The following is a 23,954-nucleotide window of genomic DNA, read 5'->3' as shown; positions in this document are numbered from 1 at the left end:
ATTCACCAAGTATTTCATAATCTTCAGCTGGAAATCACTCGTTTGATTGCAGATCAGTGACATTTCAAATAAGACGCATCAAATAGTTTCTGTTGGCTTCAGTGCAAGAGGTGGCTCCAAATCACTACGGTGAGAAGGACAATGCACTGACAAACTCACTGAGCTAAGGACTGAAAGGGAGCTCCATTCTCTTGCTGCTACTAGTTTTTCCTCTTTTGGATGCTTCATTTAAGCATTTTGCACTGCTAACTCCCTCGGGAGTGAAGAATCTTTTCCTTGCCCTTCCAAGTTTTTCTCAGCCTGCTTCTCATTAAATCAGAGTTTATGAGTACACTGATAATTTTTTAGTGTTATAAGACATAAATGCCAATGAAATTTGAGAGAACTGTATTATCTATATGAGTTTTAATCTCACTCTTCATCCTTTCAATGTTGAATTTTGTCAAGCTTTTAAAAATCCCAGTTAACACCAATTACCTTGTTATTGCAATTGTTTCTGATTACTGAGTTAGAAAGCAAATTTTAGGCATTTTAATTTTTTGGAAACGAAATGTGTTTCCTGTGGCAGCAGCTTTTGGACTCCCTATAGATACACAAAGCACAAAGATGTAAGCTTGTAGGATGACTCTCTTTGCCTAAACAGAACCTTGAAAGCATGTTTGTTTCTCTACTCACAGAAAAGGGATTTTACTAGCACAAGAAATCTCTTTCGAAGCAGAGGGAAGAATAGAGTCCACAGGTGTGAAAACCTTTCCCAGGAGTGGGACCCTTCCTTTTCTCAGTGCAGGAAGACCCTGAAGCATCAGAAAGGGCAGGGGAATCACAAAGGATATCAGGGAGAAGGGGCAGTAGGATGGGCCCCAGGAAGATGCACTGAAGCAAATGAAAGCGCCTCCATAGAAACAGGTCTGCAGGAGCTGTCCTGAGTGTGTCAAAAGCATTTCCATCAGATGATGGGCAGCTTTTTCCACAGCAGTGCCTTGGGCTTTGCCTCAAATGTGCTTTGGCACAACAGCAAGACCTTTGCACTCACATTAGCGTGTAATACACAAGTCATGGTCAGGCCTGTGGTCTTTACACACACATGCAGAAACCTACCTGTCTTTTGCAAAATGTTATCGCCTACGACAAAACATGCTGGAAAGTTTATTGAAGTAGTTAAAAACTTACCCTTCCCATAATGCCCCCAAACTACTGATTTTCATCAACTGGTTCTTTAAACATGCCACAACATAAACTTAAAGCTGCAAATGAAAGAGATCATGGTGATAGGCAGTAATCTCAGTTATACACTTCTTTGCTAGGAGGCATCGTAGATCAAGGTGCTACACACTTGTGAGGGAAGGAGCCTGTAAAAACTGCAGAGGAACTTAAGGGAGGAATTTACAGGAATTAAGTTAGAAACAGCAGTGGACCTAAAGAAAAGTTTGCAGTGTCTTGACAAGAGAAGAAAGTGGCTAGTTCTAATCTAAGAGTCCAAGTGATAACAACTGAAAGATGAAGGATAATTTCCACAAGATAATGTAATAATCATGCAATAATCCAATGTGTTGGTGAAAAAAAAATGTTGATCTCAGCAGTGAGAGAATGTTATAACCAGAAACAGATGCCTTCAAAGTCAAGGAACCTGGACAAAACTATACTTTGTAGCCAAAAGTTGAAAAAGATATCACCAGCCACAAGAGTATGGCAGGGGCAACCTGAGATGTATGACTAGGGAGGTGGACTTGCTGTTGACAAATTCTTGGCAGGAAGAAGCGACAGAAAACGTAAATGCATGCTGAGAGAAGACAGCCTTGGAAGAGATAGATGCTCTGGGGGCTGGGTGATGCCACAGTTTGGCCAGACCAGCTGGGTGATGATTGGTCTACAGAATTTGTCATGGCTAAGCTTCAGTGGTTCCTCCCCGCAGTACCTACAAGGTTCATTCAGATACATTCTGGTGAATTCTGCTTAGCCTCAGAAGATGGTCTTTTGTTTGCAGCAAGCCATTTGCTGCCATGTATATTTTCTATGAATGATCATCCTTTTCATTCTTGTTTCAAGTCTTTCTATGTAGACTGAGAACATGAACCCCAGAAGACTGATGATTTGAGCAGTGATTGTAGGGAAGGTGACCATTATGCCCTATATTCCTAAGATCTTTAATTTTCTTCTTAAGTGCAGAAAAAACTTGCAGGTATAAAAAAATCTGGATGAGAAAACTTATATGTTTTCAACACTTACAAAAAAACATCTTTATTGACAAACTGGCTTACTGTCAACCCAGTACTATCAACCCACAGCTACTGTCAGGAGAGGGGTGAGTTCATGTTGACCTCTCATGTCAGCTCATTGTTTCAAGTCAGCTTCTGAGCACACTGGCTTGCAGACAGGAGTTACTTTGGCTGCCATAGATGTCATGTGTGGCATGGATGGCAGTCCATCTGTGTCAACAGTGTGAAGTTCTTTTTCTCAACTAGCACCAAATTTGAGGTCTGCAGCAATAGATGGGAATGGTTGACGCTCTCTATGGAAAAAGCCTGTCCTTTCTTTCTAGGTAATGATTTACTTGGAGCCAAAAGGGGTCTCTAAAGCTCTCACTGTTTAAATTTTTTCTTGTAAGTCTCAACAAGCTAAGATTCAACAATCACTGTTTTCAGAGGTGAGGCATCTCTCCCAGGCTGAGTTCTTTGACCATAGTCAAGGCTAACACTCCATTTTGACATCTCATTTCTGAACTCAGGAATTAGCAGTTCCATGGGCACACAGCAGCTCCTCAGCTGCTCGCAGTGGCCTGTCAGGGAGGGGATGAGGTGTCATGGTCATTTGGTGGCTTGGGGTTGTAGCAGCACACACAGACCTCATTCCAGTGCAAGCACTTCTGTGTAGGCCAACCCTTTCTGTTGGTGAGGTACATGGGGAATACACCTGATCAGGCAGCTGTCATTTGTGGGCCCTTTTAATCCCCTGGGTGCCTAATGGCCCCAGTGTGGATACAGATACCTGGGTGTGAACTTCACTCCATTGATGTCGCCAATTTTGTTTCCTGCACGCCTCTTATTGCCTTCACACAATGGTATTTTGCCAGGCTGGTAGCTGTTCCAGTGGCAAAACCTTCCAGCCTGGACAAGCCCTAGAAGCTTTTAGTCTTTCATTTCTTTCGAGGCAGTTACACAACAGGCCTCAAGCTCCCTGCCAAACGCTGGTTTTTTACAAAGTTGGCACTGGGGATGCAAGCCAAGTATCACAAACCTGTGAAGCATGTGTTAGTCACTGAATGACAGAGTAGATCGGCAAGGAAGTTTCTAACTGCATCAAGCTAGAGCCTGACTTTGCTAATGCTTTCTATTTCCTACTCCTACTTTTATCCTAAGATCAGATAACGAGTAGCAGTTTTTCTTTGTAACAATTCATTAATCAGAGAAATGATCCTTGCTGGTGTTTAGATGTTTTACTTAATTTGGTACTTCTGGCCTGCTGCCCCAGTAGTGCCAAAATTATTATTTTTCACCCAGCAGGTGATAAATAACAACTTCAGTCATGATTAATACCATGAATTTCTCAACCTGACTAATGCAAAAACTTCAAACCTGCAGAACAAGTGGGTGCTAATTGTTGTGAGAGCCATTGGAGCTGCACTCTGCTTATAAAGAAAGAAAGCCACAGGAAATGAAGTGTTTTCTAGCAGCACAGCTGATCCTAAGAGGCATCATTAAGTGCAGCTCAGCAGCATTCTCCATGTGTACGGCTATGCTAGCTCTTTTTTTCCACAACACTGAGCTTTAAGTACATTTGAGAGGCAGGAGATTGCCAGGTTGTTTTTCTTTCCCTGGGGAGGAAAAGGAGAAATAAAACAAAAGGCAGAGAAAACAGCAGTTTAATATCTCATTAACACCACTCAGTACTAAAACTTTTATAACTGGTATGTGAAAAGTGATAGATCCTAGAAAAAACTGCTCCACCAAAACCCCTTCACATGTCTCCCTTGAAATCTCATCACATAGTAAAAGGCAGCATCCAGAGGCTACCCAGTCAAGGAGAACTTGCTTCAGAGAGGAACAGGAAAACCAGAAGATCAGGGAGAACTGTCAGCTGGAAACAATGCTCCAGTATTCTAAATTAGCCTGTGGCTGAGACCCTGGCCACTTTCAAATCACCAAATGGTTTCCTACAGCCCGTGGTGGAGTAGGGTGGTTGCTCCTTTTCCTGTGCTATACTGAGGAGTGGCACAGGGCACACAGGATCCACAGTCTAGCTGTGTGTACAGTGCTGTGCTGCTCGGGCCAACGAGACCTTCACATCTGGAACTGGCACCTGGCATATTTCTGATAGGAGCAGACGAACATACAGCAAGGACATGAGCAGGTAACTGTGCTGAGGGAGGTCTGTGCTGAGCAAGATTAGTCCACTCCACAGTCCCAAAGAAGCATCTTAGGAACGCAGAAGCAGTCCTGTTTTCACCAGGACTTCCCCAATTGTTTTAGCTCCATCAGGTGAAGAAAGTATCTGTTACTTTCCAACTTGAGCACTTGCCTCTGAAGCTAATTACCTGTAGAAGGAAAAGACTGTGAGAAGCAAACCACAATGGTCAGGTGATTTGTACTCAAACTCAATTATGTCTATTCACTTGTAGTTCTGAGAGCTTTTGTGACTTTGTGTGCTGTTTTGGTTGGGTAAGTCCTGCACTTCCTTGTGGGGCATATTTAGAAGGTGAATGATAATCCATGATACAGTTGCTTCTGACATTTTTTTTCTGTCAGAAAACTAAATTTTGTCTTAATTTGGGGAAAATTTAGAAGTTCCAGCTATCTCTTTTCACTCAAAATAGCCTGTAAGAACTTTGTATTTTTGAGCCTGAAAAGCTAGGAAAGAAAACAACCATCAGCCATCATCCCAACTGTCCTGCTATGTGAGACAAACCGTAGGCCTTCCTGGCCTGATTCCTGTCTGGTGCAGCAGCTGTGCTTTAGTCACAGGAGATCTCCTAGAAACACCCACAACTCAAGAGTAAAATTCTCACAGACTGCACATGCACAGCCTTGTCTACTAGAGGGCCACTCAGGCCAGCAGAAAACTCACTACTACCCCTTGGAGAAGGCAGCTCAGTGTCCTTGCTCAATCCCCTTGTGAGAAAGGCTATTGGGTTTGGGTTGGTTTGAGGTTTTTCCACCCTTAATTTGTTTTATTGCTGGTGTTGTTAAAACTTTTCATTCCCTTTCCTGAGCCATGCCCAGCATTTCGGGAGCAATCCGTTTAAGTGTCCTTTGCAGGACTGCAGCTTCAATGAGTTAAAGCACAGCTTGCCAAGCAAGCGTTGGTCCTTGGAGCTCAGCCCAGTCTGCTCCGCAGCACCAGTCATGCTACCAATGTCACTTTAAAAAGCATAATGGTTTCTTGTATTTATGAAGTAGAAAGTCTGTCATTTGGCTAGGATTTTAATAGCTATTTTCAACACGGGTAGCAAAGCCAAGATTTTCCTTCTAAGTTTAGATATCACCTAGAATGAGATGCAGCCTGAACTACAAACCAGCTCTGCAGCAAATATGCCATAAAGAATCCTCTTCAGTCAAGGAAGTAAGGAATGCTCTTTTCCATTTAAATGAAATTATCAAAGTCACGCACGAGGAGTGAGGGGTGGGTAAACTTTCAGAACCTTCAGTGTAACTTGAGAGCTCAGTCTCTGCTTGTCCTCTCACTTCAATATTGAAACTCGATGTGATTTGCCTGTCTCTGTATCCTTAAGTGGAGTCTGAGTAGCTCAGGTGGATTTACACAAACTTTGTTTGCAAGAGATCAGTATCTTTTGCCCAACCACTTCCACAGCATTTATTTTCTAGATGAGACATTCAAAGCAGGTTAATGCATATCGCTCTGTGGGTTTTTTTTACTACTCTGAAGTTATAAAGCTCACTGTATGCTACTGCACAAAATCTGCAATAACTTGCTGTTCAGCATTCAAGGTGTTGTATTACCAGAGCTTGCTCTGCCTCACCTTGCCAGAATACAAAAAGTTTCATTCAATGCTGTTTCAAAGCAATTGCTGAAATTTGGCTACAAGGTGGCTAATGGCCACTGAAGCCTTGAAAGAGGAGGAACACGTGTCCACCTGCACTTTTTCAGACCAGTAAAAATTAATAGGCAGGTTTAGAAATCCATTAAGTAAATTAGTCCTGTAGTTCAATCGACTGGCAGCAGAATTGTGAAAACAGAAGCTAGCTTAAAATCTTTCCTCGTGAAGGGTGCTCTGCAAATAGCAAGAGGGTAAAAGACCAGTTTAATTACTCTGGATTAAAATACTTGAGTTTTCACACAGGATTTCCTCATCACCATGGTATGCTAACTTTAGTCTGAGTGCTCAAAGTAGCATGTAACACAATATTCTCTCCAAACTTTAAAAAAAAAAAAAGCATGTTTGAAAGCAATACCTGGGTTCTCAGCTACCAACTGGTTTGATAGTGGGAATGGTGCCTAAGCAGTCAACAGCTGATGGGGTTTAGTTTCAAAAGGTATTCAACACAGAGACGTGTGAAATTCTAAGACTGAAATGCAGGACAAGGGCAATCTGCCTCTCCTGGCAAGAGTGGTTTGATGAAAGACCAAGACACCCTTATACACTGATGCTTAGTGGATTTGACTGCAGTAGGACTTAGGACTGTTATATCAAAAAGCAGGCAGTAAGAATTCAGCTCTGTTTTCCAGTCCAGCTGGCAAGAGTGGCTCCCCACAAAAGCAGTGAGTAAGCAGGAGTGGTTCAGGAGCCTGTCATGGGAGATGCAGCCAGTCCAAGGCATGCAGCTGCTTTCTGCTCAGTTTTTAAGAGAGAAGGAAATGGCAGCCAAAACCTCATGACCATTGTATAACCATTTATAACCAGTTCAAGCCATTAAGTGTTCTTACACTGAAGCATATAGTCAAATGAACATATTTCAAAGTAAGAGCACAATGGTTCAAACAAGCCAAACAGCCTGAGCTGGTTCCCAGTTGTGTCCATGACTTCCTGAGTGCACAAGGTTTTTTTCTGCCACCAGCATGTTCCTGGCGGTGCTTCTGGAAAAGCATCAAGTACAACTGACACAGCAGAACAGAGCAGTACCATTTAATGCACTCGAAATAATACTAGTCAGATCAGTCCTTGCCTACACACAAGAACTCTCCCTTGAAAAGTTCCAAGTTGCCAGGGTTTTTGGAGCACCACAGTGATTTTCTTTGTTTACTTCTGTATCATTGTGGCTACATGTACCATGAATAATGCAGAGGCAGAAGGACCAAGACATGCCAGCCACACGCTCACAGTGACTCCTTTTTCTATAAGAACCACATCTGGTAGATAGATCAAAGTTCAGAAGCAATGTCAACGTACTGGAAGTGGAAACAGTGAGCAGACACTTACCTAGCAAATTAGTTTCTTAAATACATTGCAGGACAAGCTGGGGATTAAAACTTGGGAAACTACAGGAAGAAAAAAAATTATAATCAAAAAACCAAAGGTGAATGAAAGATAAAAGCAGAGGCAAGGCACACACAAGATGAAGGACTGACAGCCAGAAGGTATTTTGACACAAAAATAGGAACTGACTGAACAAGATCACATTAATTGTGTGCTACAGAGCTCCAAGACATTTTTTTCACCCAATTTCTGAATACGTTTTAGCTGAGGCAGACAAACATTAAGATCTCTAATGCACACTTTCATTCCCAGCCTAGTAATTCTAACTAGTTCACAACTTTCTTCCAAGTGTCCTGTCAAAAGGATCCCATCATGAACTACACAGAAATTAAATTTAGTAAAAGAGGCATTTAGAAAGACCAGAGATCAACTTTCAGTGGTTTATTTTTTGAAACAGATACAATATTCTTCCAAGGTCACTTTACAGTAAGTGGCATACAGGCTATTAAAATGGAAACACTCGTACAGGCAGTTCAGCTGAAGTGTGCACAGTATATTCTACAACACAAAAAATGTATTTAATAATTTTTTCTTGCCCCAGAATGACTTGGCACCTTCAAAAAGGTAACACACATTTCCATTCTCAAAATCCATTCATAGAGCAAGGATAAACCCAAAACTGCAATGTCATCCACCCCAAGCACCACGCTTATCTCAGCAAGGACCTCTTGGAAGACTGGGCTGCGATTGTAGAGCTGTCTCTCTCATGACCCTCAAAGTACTGCTGCTCTATTCGCCGACAAAACGCTGTGAGGTTACTGTAGTTCTTCACTTTTTCAGAGAGTTCATCAGTGATTAGTTGTGTAGTAAGGATTGTGAAAAGATGTCCAAACACCAGAGCATCTAATTCAGTTGGTCTGGGAAAAAAAAAAAAAAAGGTATTTTGGAAGCCAAGTCCTGATCAAGAAAAACCATGCTGTTCTGAGTAACCTTTAGCTAGCCATACAGTCTAAGAACTGAGATGAAATCAAGCAAGGCTAAACCAAATGTATGAAATCTGTGTAAAGGGTATATTAAGAACTCTGCTTGTTCTCAGGATGTTCTCATTTTCCTTGCTTTAGGGAGCTTGGAAATGTGGAAATAACATCTCTTAGACCAGACAGACTTACTGATCTAGTTTCAAACCATGCTCCACCTTTTGGTCCTGTAACAAGGGCAAATGCTTATCAAGTGTTTTGTGGCTCTTCTTTTTCTTCTGCAGATGTGTGTTAAAAAAATCCAACTACTATCTCACAAGGGGAAAAAAAAAAGGAGACAAGTGGAAGCTTATGACTCCCATTCCTTTTTTTGGGCTCTGCAACAGTTTGGAACTATTCAACCAACAAAAAAGGGAGTTCCATGGTGGCAGCAGCTGTAAACATCCCTTTTCTGGAAGGGGATCACACAGAAGAAAACATTGGGTATTTTGGGAATGTTTTAGGTATGATGACCCTTTGGAATTGTCACCTTAGACCTTTAAGTAGTCCATGTATGTAAGTAGTCTATGTAAAAATAATTATTTTTTTAAATCTATTCATAACTTCAGAGTCTCCCTTTACTAACATTTAATATATGCAGCATGAAGCTTTCCTAACTGATAAAATTTTCGCCTTATTATTTATGGATCACTAAGCACTCTCCTGTGGAGATATGGACTCCTGCATAACAAACTTTAATCTGTCAGAAACAGGCTGCTTTTCTTATTTACCTCCCAAAGACTCGCAGAAGTCACAGACTGAAAACTACTGGACTAAAAGCACATATTTTCTTAGTAATATTTTAGATAGCTAAAATATTTAAAGGTTGAAACTACCAAAAAAGCCTGGTTAACAACCAACCGACACAAATTCCCCAAGTTACAATTCTTTAGAAATACAGAAAGAAAATTAAGAGATACTATGTTTCATAATCAAAGGAGAAGATGCAACTTAAAGTCATCTTCTATAAGGCATATTTCTGTATCCTCTGAATTAAGACTACCCAACTAGTCTCAACTTGGAATAGATTAAGGGGCAAAGCCACAATGCAGAGAAGTAACCAAATGCTGCCATTTGAAGACATCTCCCAGTTCAAATGCAGTAAACTGAAATCCAGACCTGAGCATTTCTAGACTGATCTATGCACAGGAGACAAGAGGGAGCTAATGTGGTGTTATTTAAGTCTGTAACATTTCCAAAATTGTGAATTATTGGAGAGAAAAAAAAATTAAAAGAGCATACTGCAATTGAAAGAAACCAGTGAGAGCAGAGGACATTCCATGGAGGTCAGGTAATTTCTTTTTTCTCTCCTGGTAATATGAATATTGTTTTTCACTTTGCATTTAGTCCTTTGTGGATCAGCTAGCTTCTCCCCCAGTTCTCAGAACTCACAGACACCCTCATGCTAATTCAGTTCATTCAGAACTGCTTCTCGTGTTAAGACAAGCTGCCCTGATCAGGATGGCACAACATACATTCACTCCTCTAGCAGAAAATGTTACCCAAGAAATACAAGTAAAGCTTTAAATGTATAATTTTTAATAAGAAAATAACTATATAAAAATGTACATTTGTAGCCTGTATAAGTTGTGAGAGAATCTGTAGAGAAGACAAGCACGAGTAAAATGAAATCATAAATACAACAAACTTACAGAAGCTTTCCCTTTAAAACCTTTAAATACTTATTCCTGAAATTTCATGTTTAGATTCCAGTCACACATTTGTATTTTTGCAGCTACTCACACAGCATTAAAATAAAAGAGGAGTTTTATATAAATACATTTGTATGTATGTGGGTATATAGCTATATCTCATATTGCTGGATCAGTATTTCACTGAAGAGTAACTTACTGCTTATTGAAGAAATATGGTTGTGTTCCTAATCTCTGTGAGAGAGCATGACAGCACTGATCTACATCTTCAAGCACCTATCAAAATACACAAGAAAGAAAGAAAGATCCATATTGTAAAGAAGTAACACCATTGCAAGAAATAACCTCCTTATTCTATTTGCACCGACAGTGGGAACAAGGAACGTAACCTGCTGCAATATCAAAAGCTATTAAAGTCAGTCAAACCTACACAGCAGGCAGGTAGCAAAGTGTTACTTAATCTAACATTTGATGTAAGGCAACTCTGATTAAGTGCTTCCCATACCATTTACAACTAAGCTTAATGAAAGGTACTAACTTAAACCCCACAACCTGCCACAATCCCACAAAGAGTGCCTCTCAGCATCATACCGCAAGCAGGGCACAGAACTCACAATCTTTTTTTCAGGACTATGGCCTAAACTAACACTGACAGAGTTGTGTACAGTCATGGCAAAACACCCTTCCTTGGACCCCATCAGGCTGCACATAATTTAAAATTTATTGCTGCTGAAGGCAAATACCTGACTCCTGATAATGTTTAAAGTACAGAATATACATTCCACTACATCTGTTTCGGGAACATACTACTCTCCAATGCCTATTAAAAAAAAAGAAATCAAAAGGAGAACAGGGTAGAGAAATAAGGTTCACTTTTCATACTTGCCTGTTCAAGTGTCTTTCCAGCCCACCCGATGGCTTTCATCTTCCGCCTAACCTCCCACTGCTTCTGATAGGACAAAATGCGGTTCAGAGGCCACGGATAAGGAGAGCCATACCTTGGGTGAGTAATCTGTGTTGAAAAACAGAAAGGTGCTGTGTTATAATACAAGAAAATACAGATACCTCTTGAGCAAAACAGCTGATATTTAAATATTTCTCTCAGAAAAGGAGCTGCAGAAGAGAAAAGCAGCTGTGTGTATTCTGTAACTATTTGCACAGAATCCACTGTTTGCAGCACAACTATTTAAAGCTATTATTTCAGAAACATAAACAGAACCTGTAACTGCAGTCAGCTCCCTCCAGTAACACAGCTTCCCTAAAATGCGTATGCAAGTGAAATTAAAGTGAAAAGACTTTATCATTAATGGTATAAAGCCCCATGTTTCATTTATGAGTAGGGACTTGCAGTTGTGAGCAAAAGTGTTTTCTCATTAAATTTTAATTAAGATGAATGCTGCGGAACCACTCACCTCCTCTACTGTAACATCATCACACCACTGGAGATAGAGCTAGGAAAAGAAAGAACACTTACTAAAACTTCCTAATAAAGGAGAATACAGAAACAATCATTTTTCACTAGTAGAATTTTCTTTTCTAAATTAGATTAAAATTTCCATTTCATTTCTTCTCATAGACCTTTGATGTACAAAAGAAATTAAAACTGGAAGGCAAAAGCCCAGCTGCTAGTCCTTACTTCACCAGCACCAAAACTAAGCTGAGACCAAAAGCCTGCTCCTGCTGCCCACACCACGCCCAGCTCCAGGCACAGGTGACCAGCCCTCAGCTCCTCAGTCACCTGCATCCTCCCAGTGCTTCCAACACTGCTCCCACACCAGGACTGAGGCACTGAACTGGCCACAGACAGGCAGCACAGAGGGTCCCGGGCTCCCAGCACGCACAGTGTGCACATGGGGACAGTGACAGGGACTGCCTGGCCAGCCAGGGGGTGTGGTGGGACCCCAGGAACCACTGGCATTTTCTGGTCAGTTACTTCTACAGCCATGTGCCACACTTGACAGACGTGAGGGAAATCACACGTGGCTACAGGAACAGGTCAGCAAGCAATCCACAGTGCAGGAGAATTTATTCCTGACATTTCCCCTCAAAAGCTGACAACCTGATCTACGAACAGTACTATTTCCACTATAGGGAAAAATCCTAAAGCTTTATTGCCTACAGTGTGTGGAGTTACTAGGGTTTGCTGTACCTCTGCTGTCAGGAGCATATTATTGACCAATTCCATGTAGGCTTTCATCTCAGCTTTTTGGACTTCATCCAACCCATCACTGAGAGAATGGCCCTAATGGGGAAAAGAAAAAAGACACATGTAAGAATGGGTATTGGAATACTCAGCAATGTATGACCCAAGGACCTTAAACATCAATGAGCTTTGGCTCAGATCCTATTTTCCTGCATAGTTCAATAAAAAATTACATGTGAAATTTTTACATGATTAAAACCAAATCATCATAATGTAACTAATCTAATCTATAAGAAATCTAAAGTAATCTACAAGAAATTTAGACTATTATCAGTTATAGATGAGCACACTTTGAGCACACAACCTCCTGGTTAGTGTATCTCTATAGCTAGAAGTAAACACAAATTTACATCTGTGATAAAGATTTAACTTCTCAGTGAAAACACGGCATCTTTTAAAATAGAGGGGAAGGCTGGGGGTGGGAGAATAAAGGCAAAGTTGAACAGTATCTGACATTTCAGGATTTAAAACAGTCAATTCTAGGTTTAAGACCTCTGAGACCCAGAGACAAAGCATGTAGGAAAACAGCCTCAGAAACTGGCACTGGTATGCAACTATTCTGCATGGAATTTACTTGGAGAATTTGAGGAAATTACGAAGAACAACGTTTTCACCTCATGAACTCTTGTTCCATGATATCTGTCTTTTAAAACAGCACTGGATTCCTATATTGTTTTAACAAATTCAGTAAGATTCCAGAAAAGCACACTAAATCACCACAATGCTAAGCAGGATTAACATTCATAATTAATGAAAACAATGTACTATTACCTTGGCTTTTACAAACTGGACTATGGGCCCAAGTTCAGATACTACTTGATTTCCCACATGAATAAAGGGTACTTTCCCTGTAAAAGGAGAAATGTATTGTAGCAATGAGACAGAGGGTGGTGGGGCGAGAGAAGGGAACAAACACAAACCTTCTCTGAATTATCATTAAACCAATATAAAGAAAGGAAACAAGTCGGTAGAAAAGAGTAGTAACAGTAAAGGACTCCAGGAGTAAGGGAAAAAAGAATGCACGTAATTCTGCCTACATTTAAAATTGAAGCAGTATCATTTTTCCTCTTGTGCTCCTTGTTTTTAGAAGAAGAAGGAAGTGTTCAGACCTAAATTACAACATTAGATGCCAGCAAGTGTGAGTGTGATGAGGTGTGAGTGGCAGAGAAGACATAGCATGTAAATGTCACCAGTCCTAGTCCTGCACATGCAAGATGTTCCTGTGTGTTCCTGTGTTCAGCATTTCAAAGTTGCTTTTGCAGGGCTTTCACTCCTGCCAAGCAACTTGGTTGTGGGTATTTTTTAAATCACCTCAGTTCACTGCTTTATCCAAAAATATCAGTACCAGCAGTAGAACCCATACAACTGGCAGACATGTACTGGCAGGCACTTCCATATGGCAGTCATCAGGCAGAGCCAGGTAATCAGTAAATATGGACCTCCTCACACAACAAAAATCTGGGACAGAGCACGAGGATCTTGGCACCTTGCGTTCTGTAATTCTTTAGGATTTTTAGGCAATTTTCTGAAGCTGGCGTCTGGGCATTTTTAGACAGTCACCTCCAACAAAAACAGGCTGTGTACCTTTCTAATACCTTACTTTTTGGTGATGGGTTTGGATTTTTTTTCCAGACAGTCTCATGGATCTGAGGAAGATTTAAAATCACCTGTCACCCTTAATAGTGAAAATGCACCCTTTGGTCTCCTGTATCCCGGCAATCAACTCCCACACAAGAGTAACAAAAGAGAACCTTTCTCCAGTATTGTTTCATTCCAGCAATAGGAAAATGTAACAGCATTTCCTGGAATATTCCCTGGATGCAGAATAAAGCCATTTTTGACGCATATGTCTTTCTGCTTTAGGACATTTGAGAGAAGGTTTCCACCAGGCACTGAGCTGTGTGAACGCTTTACACAGGTACTGTTACACATGGTGCCAATGTTACTTTGCATTTCACCATTTCGATTGCTTGCAGAGGAGAAACTGCTCTGGAGAGGAGGGGGAAAGGCAACCCACACACAGTAGCACTGTTATCAGCAAGACAAGGCCTAGTTGCCATGGTATCAAAATGGAGGTGTAACACAGTAATCTAAATGAAGGCCACACTTACCAGATGGGGACATGTACTCAGCGTTTGCCCTGCAAATCACCCGGATTGGCAGATTGCACATTTGCAAAAAGGCCTGGAAACAAAGAGTCGCATTTGAAAAGCATTCATACACCAGTGGCAAAAAAATGTGGGGTTCTCAATACATTTGCCTGTGTTAGCTGGTTCCCAGCAAACACTTATGAAGTATAGCTCCTTGCATACTGTTCTTAGGAAGAAAGAAGAAAGGTAACTAAAAGAAATACAAAGAAATTTTGACTTCTTTAGATAACTGTTTATCATTCAAACACTGACTGGAATTCTTCTAATGCAGTTTCATCTGTTTTTTATTTTATTGTTTTTTCAAGATAGGCAAAGAAGCAGTATCTGGCAGACACAATTAGTGCTGTGGCTGTACAAAACTGACATTTTGCCCCTTTTAAAAACCACAATACTCATTTCTCCTGGCTAAAGCTGTCTCGTCAAGGTAATGTTATGTAACATAGCAAACAAATATAGCACCTTCCCATATTATAATTACAATAGCTGCCAGAAATTTTGCTCTGTGATACTGTCAAAGCACAAGTCTGGTTTGGGACAAAGTATTATTTTTAATTTATGGGATTCATGGAGAGCATAAGTGATCAATTTACTGTTTCCTTCTATCTGTGTTCTTAGATTCAAAGCTTTCTCAGAAGGATAACAATTTCTGTCAGCACCTACTACTACCACAAAACCCATAGGCTGTTTCTGTTGAAATACCAAAATGTCAAGACAAATATTTGCAGTTTGGATAGAATATAGCAAATAAGGAATCGCTTACTTGCTAGAGACTCTCACAACTCAGCTCAGGTCTATCATACATTTTGTCTCTGCAATTAGACAGGTCACAAGTCCAGATTTCAAAATTACTCTGTTGCCTATTTATACAATGTGACTTGAGGTAAAAAAAAGCCTAGAGCAACATAGGCTCCCACCATGAAGAGAAAGAGTGCTGTAACACAGCACGCTCTACACAAGCCTCCTCCCTGCTCTTCAGATGGCAGGATCTGGCAGTAAACCACATTCTCACAGCTTTAGCTGCTCAGACTCTAATCACACACATGAAAGCAACCTAAACCCTAACCTTAAGATTTGCTACTCTTCATAATAGAGCACAGATTCTAGTAATGTTATAAATCATTTAGTCTACCCTCAATTTAAAAAATCAAAATTAAAAAGAAACTTAAGAAGACCCTAAAGTAAACACCAAATCAAAAACCTGTGAAAACTTTCTTGGAATAGTCACCTTCAGTTCTGATGAATGCTTCATTAAATGAGAGACCAGGACTGACACTGAGAAGAATAATTCAGGCTTAAAATTGGATAAACCCATCCAGTACTGAATTTACCAAATCAGTCTTCCTATGAGGTTCTGAAACACTGACCACTGACTAGTGGAGCTGCCCCTTCAGCAACTTTACAAGGCTTCTTCCAGCACCCCCTTCAGCATCCCTATGCCAAGACTTGTTCCACTTCAGTCTTTGTCTATATTTAGGATTGGCTTTAAGATGAGTGATGAAATAAACCTAAATATGTAATATACTATATGTAATATACTATGTAATATTAATAGTATAATCTAAATATAAAATACAATCAACCCATAAAAACACCGCTATTGCATCTTTTAAAAGACAGAAGCCCAGGGAATTAAAAGACCAGTATGTCTGTCTATTATGAGCTGAAACTTGTATCCAAAGCTTGACCTGCTCAACTTTAAGTGCTCCTTACATAATGTTCTGCAGAAAAATGAAGGAAAGGTCCACAGAGTAAGACAATTTTAATCCTTATTGAATCTACACTGCTTAACTAATCATTAACTAGAGAAGTAGGCCAGTATCCACTTCTTGTTTCAGTTTAAACTAATGGTCCACTGGACACCCTTCAAGTCAACTAAAATATTCATGTAAATCAGTAAAAGACAACAGTATTGTCCCAAATTAGGAGGGCTCAGTCTTAAGAAATAAGCCTTGCAATTTGCATTACTATGAGTACTTACATTCTTTCATTGATGTAACTGACAGGCTTTGGAAATTATTAGCATTAACAAGTCAGGTGGTTTTGACTTTTCAAACACAGTGAATGCATTCCATATTTATGGAAATTATAGTTTCTTTTAGGAAAAAAAACATGGACGAGGATCATGACCAATGCATTCCTATAAATATTCACTGCCAGAAATTTTTTTCTGATGCATTCAACTAGGTATGCTAGATATTAGACAATAACTGATATTAGACAGTAAGTGGCATGAACTATTACCAAAATAGTTGAAACTGGAACAGATCAAAGAAATCCTAGAGAGAGAATACAGAACAAAGCAGCAATTTCTCTGAGTCTTTATCTCATTACATGCTTTAGCCCAGTGATCAAGGGAGGATTTGTTCCCTTTCTGACCACTCACACAGAATGTCAAGAGCCAGCACATTTGGTGTGCAGATGGTATGAGACCACCATGGCTTCCAATTCTGATAAAAGATGCCATGGAACACTGATTACTTCAGCTCAGAACATCTTGTTTCCCTTTGGGTACCTCACATACACAGTTTGAGCAGGCAAGTTACCCTTGCTTTTCTTGTGAGAGAGAAATCTTTTTCTGTGAGCAAATGGGAGTGTCCTCAGCTCCTGAGTGCTTTTGGGCAAGACACTGAAGGCTGAAACCTCCCCAGTGCAGTTTTGCTGAGATTTATGAAGATATCAACACTCCTTCAAAGACAAGGCATCAAAAGTTGAGCAATCTGAAAGACCAAGGACCCAGGCTTATTCTAGTACATCAGAGATTACTGTTAACATCCTAAATTTGGCTGATCAACTTTAAAAAGGACTGAAAGGGGCCAACTGAATTCCAAGTAACACACAATCTAGTTAATGACACCCTTGTAAAAATTCACCAGAAAATGGCAAGCAAGGCAGTAACAGCAAAACTAGAAACAAGACATTTAACTGAGCACAGCCTGTCCCACCTCACAAAGATGCCTGTAGTTCCAACTAACAGCATTAAATTTCCAGCTCCCTTCTCCTCTGGGAAAAAAAAGTGTACTACCAAAGAATGAAGAGGGTGACACTATAGGCCTCAAGCTGGATCTCCTCCAACACCAAAGGAACAGAGTGTATCCTTTCTTTGGATGAGGTTAATGTAAGAAACAGATAAAGGCGTTAAAAATAAAGATTTGGCTTAATAGGGTCTGTCAGTTTCTCTCCCACACATGCTCTCTGCCTCTTTCCTGCAGTCTAACAGTCTCCTCTCTCACACTCTTCCAGCCTCTCTAGCTGTAGCATTACCTAACACCTAGAAAGTGAAGTAAAAAATACGAAAAAACATTTTTAGCAATGATACCTCTCTTTTTCCAGACTGAAACCATTGAGTCTACAGTGCTGCTACTGCCTCTGTGCACTGTGTTTTTAATGGGAGACTTTGCTGTAGACAGAGATGGAAGGCTTCTGCACATCCTTGAGGAGAAAGGGATGAGAGAGAGGCAAACAGAAGCAACCAGATGAATAATGTCTGTCCTCCCCTACCTTCCCAATATTTACTGTTACAGAGTAGGGAAGAAAGAGTTGTGGACAATGAATTGAAGTATTGGGGAAGCCTCTCAGGGCCTTTCCTGCCCCACTGCACACTGATCTACACAGGACTATGGTTTGTACTGAACTGCCTCACAGAGAACAGTGTGAGCCACTGTTTTCAAAAGTCAGGTGGAACAACCAAGTTCATATTTTTGCTGTGAGAGAACGAGGTATTGGTGACTATGTGAACAGGGCTGATAGGAAGCTTTGAGGTGACACTTGTTACAAAATTAATCAAATATCTTATGCCTATCATTTATTTCAATCATGGCAAGTGACACCTCCTGCCAGAATTATGGAGTATATTTACAACAGCACTGCTTAAAGGACACAATCCATGTAAGGCTTGCTTCTTCTTATAGCCCACCTAATTTAAAATTCAAAATATAAGTAAGATGTTTGATTTCAATTATCTAAAAAGAGCAATCACCTTCGTGCTGATTTGGCATAGTTCAAAAGCCCAGAGCCCAGAAATCACAGCCAGACACAGGACAACTCAGCCCACCCTTCCCTTCTTCCTCCCTCCCCACCCTCTTCTTCTCACAGGACTGCCATTCTGCTGCTGCCACCCCCAGAACAATGCAAGAAAGGGATGCCACTGTGTCTTCCTCTGATGACAAGTATGGGAAGTGACTGTACATGAAATACAATGGGAAGGCACAGGAGAAGGGAAAGAGGAGGGGTTTTTATTTATTACTAGAGTTAATTGGTTTAGGTGTGATTTTCACTCTTGCTCTCCCTTCCTCTTTGCCCTGCCAGCTAAAGATACCGTCAGCTGGACACACGACAGGCGTTGGGTAGCAAATACCCTGTCAGAACTCCATCACAATGCTCTCCTCTTCCCCTGCAGTTTCCTCCCAGAAAAACACATATGAGCAAACACATACACTCATTAAAAATGAGTTACAACTTGAAGTAAATCATATCCAGATTGCAGTTTCTGAGATCAGAGGCAAGAATGAAATTACTTATGCCAAGACTCAAATAGTTCACAATTTACGTCGCCACATGAGGAACACTATTTTCAGATGGCACAGTCCAGGCTTCATTTGAAGAAGATATATTCATGATTAGTTTTTAATAAAGAACGAGCCATTCCAAGCCATCTCTTACTCAGCAGCACTTCTAAAGGCACTCACACAACATACTGTTAGGAAGAAGGAGTGAAATGCATTTTCTGTTTTCATTTTTATGTTATTTCATGAGGATACAATGGACAGTATGTGATGACAACTAAAGAGTTATTCTCTACTTTACTGCAGGAACACATTTTAAAATTAAAACCCATGAAAAAATCTACAGAATAATTCAGTTTTCATATCAAACAGCTGCAGTCCCTGTAACTGAAATAGTGTGTCTAAGGTTATAAATGAAAACTGTTCAGTATCATTGCTTGAGTGACAGATTAAATTCCTAATCCAGTTATGGTAATGGCCACATGTGTAGTTTAACATAAATTAAGATCTTAATTATATTTGTGACTATTTTAAACAAAATAACAAATTCCTCTGTACCTGTGAATGTAATTTATAGCAAAGCCACGTTCATTCTCCAAAACAATCTATTTTATACTGCATCATGGCACTGCCTCTAATGGTATAATGTAATTCTTGTTGTAGAATGTAAAAAGAGTGGATTCACTGGTAGCAGAGAGGTTTTGAAGATAAATGAAGATTCTATTCATTCAGAGGTAATTTCATCTTAGAACTATATGAAAGATGTTTCACTCAAAAACAGTACCTGTATAGCTTGGGATTTAAGAATGTTTTCAGCAACAACACAATGCTGCTAGATTGATTATGTTGATACTGCATTTCTCATCATGAAGAATTCCAGCTTGTATTCTCTTTTAAAAAAAGAGATTGGCAGATTTTCATTTCAGTACCAAGCTTTTGTTTAAGACTCAGCAACAAGTTCAAATTTCTGCTAATGTTTTGTCTAGAGAAAAACCAAACCGCAATTCATACACACACACACACACACACACACACACACACACAGAGAAAAAAATCACAAATCTGTCAAGGGCAATTAATCATGTATGATTTACACTTTTATTTGATTACTTGTTGAAGTAAATAAGCAATTGCTCTATGTAACACAATTTTAAATTGCCCAAACTTCCTTCTGTCATTCAGGCCTAAGAACAGACAATTTTAAAAGCACTTCCCTGGAATATGTTAAGACCACTTACAAGGACATTGACTGCAGAAGCAATTAATACATATCTTAACAAAATGAGCTGCAGGCTCTCTAACCCCAGGACAGCTGTCAGAATTTCCAGAATTCTGAACATTTTAGACAGCCTTTGGAGCAAGACTATGAGACTAACTGCATAAAGATTCCAGAAGAACCTGTAATAAAAGAGGCAGTCTCAACATCCACATTCCTCTTCTTGACAAGTTGGAACAGTGCAAAAGATGCTTTGAGCTGCCATTTGAGGCAAGAGGCCTGGCAGAGTGCCGCTGTATTAACCCCCTCCCTCCTAGTTGGCCAGGCACTAAACAAAATGGCTTTACCTGCACCAGGCATCAATAAGGAGAGAGAGGCTAGACAGACCCTCTGCTTCAGACTGAAATATACTCTCCTATGGTAATTCACTTTTAATCTACTTCAAACTCCATTTTTCCCTCCTTAAAGTTGTAGCATTGTTTTGTTATTGAGATATATTTGTCTGTCGGTTTTGGTGGCTTTTTTTTCACTGTGATAAGCCAGATAAGCAGGAATGCTGTACAATGGTAGTTGCACAGTAAATACATGGAGAATGGTTTTAACCATGTGTCATGCTACCCAGGAGGTGTGTTTTCATTAACATTGATGGGAAGAGGGATGAGTGTCTCACAAAAACAGAGCCTTCATTCTGTCACAATCTCCTCTCAATAGCTGGATATTCATTACTGATTAGTATTTTCCTTTGATTTTAATTAATTTGCAGGGAAATTAAAATTTCATTCAATACCAAGACTTTGCAAGATCAAGTGGACTTGGCTGTATAATACACTACTTCAAGTTGACAAACAAGAAGTGCAAACACCAAGATGTACCAGAGATAATGCACTTGCTACTTGAAGTTATGTTGTATTTTCAGAAACTACAAAGAATCTAAACCCAGTAAAAGCCACAGAAATTGCTAAATTAGTCTGATTCCAAAATAAACAATGAGCAGAAGAGGAATTAAAAAACAAAACAAAACAAACAAAAAATAAACAACCCTACTAGAATCAACAGAGAAGTTCCACAAGATGAGAACAACTTTTATTTGGTTGGTTTTTAACTACTGTAGGCACCAGCACAGTTACTCAGCAATTCCCAGAAGACTCTGTCGTTCCTTCTCTCATCTGGCATGTGGCTATTAAGAGTCCAGATTTTACTGCACAATGAGAAGTTGTAAGTCCAATCATTATTAAAACAGCAAGACTCAACCAACTTCCTATATTCAACCTGCAGCCCTCTCTACTCATTAATTACATCTGCAGTGAGAGTAGCTTGCTCTGCTGTCTGCTTGATCTGCTCTGTTAACAAGCAGCACCCGAAATGCCATCTGTGTTGCAGGGTTGGCAACTTTGAAACAGTCAAGTTTTACTCTGACTAATTACCTTCTATGGCACTGGATTGTATGTGTTACTTTATGTGTAGATACCAGCTTGTATGTCCCACTGAGACCTGAGAGCAGCTTTACAAAGAGGTGCTACAAGGAGATTTTATAAAATACCTCAAAGACTGGCTGGAGAACCTTCAGAATCCTGCTGTTAAACCATGTTTTTTAAAGATTTGGTGGTGGCCCATTCCACGTGCTCTTTTGACCCAAATTTCTGATATTTTCACCACATGGAAGTTCAACAACCTCAAACAAGCTATGTATCTGCTCTGGTGATACTGATGTGCCCCAAATCAGTAACAGAGGGAAAAAGAATGACAGTAGTAGGAAAGAAGCCCCAGGTACCAGCTCCTGTTTCTCCTCCTATCCCTCATTTCCAAATTTTCCTTGGAGAAAGACACACATCCCCCAATGCCCACCACCTCCTTAAAAAAACCCCAAACCAATAAACAGACAAACAAGCTCTTATCAAAATAAAAAGCAAATTCCTTATGCAAAACACACTGATGTATTTAAACCTCTCTGATCACTACATATCCTAGTATCATTTCAAAATGGATCAAAGACACCAAGAACAGTTATCCTTTCCCTGTCACAACCATGTGAAGAATTCATGTTACACAGATTCTTCAAAATTGATACAATTCCTCAATACAGAATTATTCTATAAAGTTTAAGATCAGATATCCACCAGAGCCATATTTATAGTCATGGCTACTATCAGCTGTCCGGCTAGAGAATATTGAAGAAAAACAAGGATTTTTAATATATTATAGTTAATTTATCATCTAAGTGACATGTGTAGGATAACAGTGTACTAGAAACAGTAAAGAAAAATGATGCATTAGAAAAGGAAATTTTAGGGTTATTTTGGTGAGATGGGGGGTGGGGGTTATGTTTTAAATACAAGCCACATATACATGTATTGCTAGATGGGAAGAAAATTCATGAAAATACAGTTGTTGGGGTAAAAAGGAACACTGAGATCAATATAAAACATACTACTCAAACCAATAAATACTGCCCCATTTGTGAGGTGTATCAGAGGTGATTCCTCTTTCCAGCAAAGGATAAAGCTATCTTCTTATCTTCTTCCTGTGATTGAATTTACTCTTAGAGCTATCTCCTAGAGTGCCAGACTGGAAGGAAAAAAGAGATCCTGGAAGTAGCTACCATGATCAAGTGATCCTAACCTTTTCACCAGTAATATCAGTTACAATCTCCACGTGTCCCATTTTTGGTGTATGAAATGTGACCTCTTTGGACAGCCCTCCAAGACTGCTTGCTGAAGCTTCTCTGAGCTAGACCACACACAAAAAGCAAGACACAGGAGAACAGTGCAACTCCCTGCTAAGCAAAGCAGCCACAAAACTGCTTTGAAGGACAAGAACCTTACAGACATCCTGCTCCCCACCACTCTGACAGCCAGGCCTTTGCTACTAACAGGGAAAGTGTCCCCTTGAGATTTGGGGTTACTGAACCTAACAGGTTAATGGAGATTACATGGACTTCACAGCCACAGAGGTGCTATTAAGTCAATTAGAGGTGCAAGTTTGTCAATTATATGGACCATTTCTAAAAACCACATTGGAGCTCCAGTCTGTATACATGATGAAATTGAAAAAAAACCTGCCAGAAAACCTGCCAGAGACACAGAAAGACATGATGCTCACAGCATGAAGCAAATACGCCCTGAGTTTGGGCATATTTGGACATAGTATTAGCTGTGAGAATTAAATGACTGGCAAACATCATGCAAGATGCTACAAGACAAACATGCATAGCAAGTGACAAAAGGTATGAACCACGCACAGTTGCCAGAGTAGGTAGGCAAGCAGATACTGTACATAGACCAATATAAACAGGAATACAAGGAGCTGAACTCTACATAACACTTTCAAAATCCTCAAATCCTTTAGGCTCTGGTACTTCAATGACAATGTAAAGCAAATCAGAGGCAGGAAGGAATTTGTTTTGGCAGAAATAATTCTTAAATTAATCTTTTAGCTAAATATAGTTATATTACCTAGTTAATAATTTAAGAAATAAAATTGCATTCACATCTTTAGTTTAGAAAATATGATATTTTACCTGAACAGCAAGGGAAGATGCATTGTCAGAAAGCAAAATTTGGTCCTCTGTTGAAAGAAAAACAAAGAAGAAAAAATAAATCACACAATTACCAAAAAAACAGTGCCCATTTAGCTACTGACCTGTAACTGTAAACGATGCTGGATTGCATTTCTTATGCATAAAACAAGGAGCACATATATAATTATTATGCAGCTGGACTAGAAAATCTATAATATAAATATTAAAAAACAGGGAAAAAATACCAGGAATTTTTCTCCCGCCAATGCAATTGCACTTGTCATATATTACCACCAATGTTCAATAAAAAACACTACAAGAAAAAAAAC

The 23,954-nt window shown here is 39.8% G+C and overlaps 1 protein-coding gene across 1 annotated transcript in view; it reads right to left on the bottom strand.

The window, feature by feature from the left end:
• Window positions 1-7,789: 7,789 nt before the first annotated feature.
• The window catches only part of MTX2 (metaxin 2), a 30,360-nt gene continuing 14,195 nt past the window's right edge, over window positions 7,790-23,954 (bottom strand). The window contains exons 3-10 of the mRNA XM_038142731.1: window positions 23,626-23,672; window positions 14,352-14,424; window positions 13,012-13,088; window positions 12,187-12,279; window positions 11,450-11,488; window positions 10,924-11,049; window positions 10,237-10,313; window positions 7,790-8,286 (exon numbers count right to left, since the gene is read on the bottom strand). Coding sequence (XP_037998659.1) covers window positions 8,079-8,286; window positions 10,237-10,313; window positions 10,924-11,049; window positions 11,450-11,488; window positions 12,187-12,279; window positions 13,012-13,088; window positions 14,352-14,424; window positions 23,626-23,672 — 740 coding nt within the window. The 3' untranslated portion in view covers window positions 7,790-8,078. The remainder of the gene's footprint in view (window positions 8,287-10,236; window positions 10,314-10,923; window positions 11,050-11,449; window positions 11,489-12,186; window positions 12,280-13,011; window positions 13,089-14,351; window positions 14,425-23,625; window positions 23,673-23,954) is intronic.

This window comes from Motacilla alba, chromosome 7 (genome assembly GCF_015832195.1).
Source record: "Motacilla alba alba isolate MOTALB_02 chromosome 7, Motacilla_alba_V1.0_pri, whole genome shotgun sequence".
NCBI lineage: Eukaryota > Metazoa > Chordata > Aves > Passeriformes > Motacillidae > Motacilla > Motacilla alba.
This window is presented reverse-complemented; position numbering and strand designations above follow the sequence as displayed.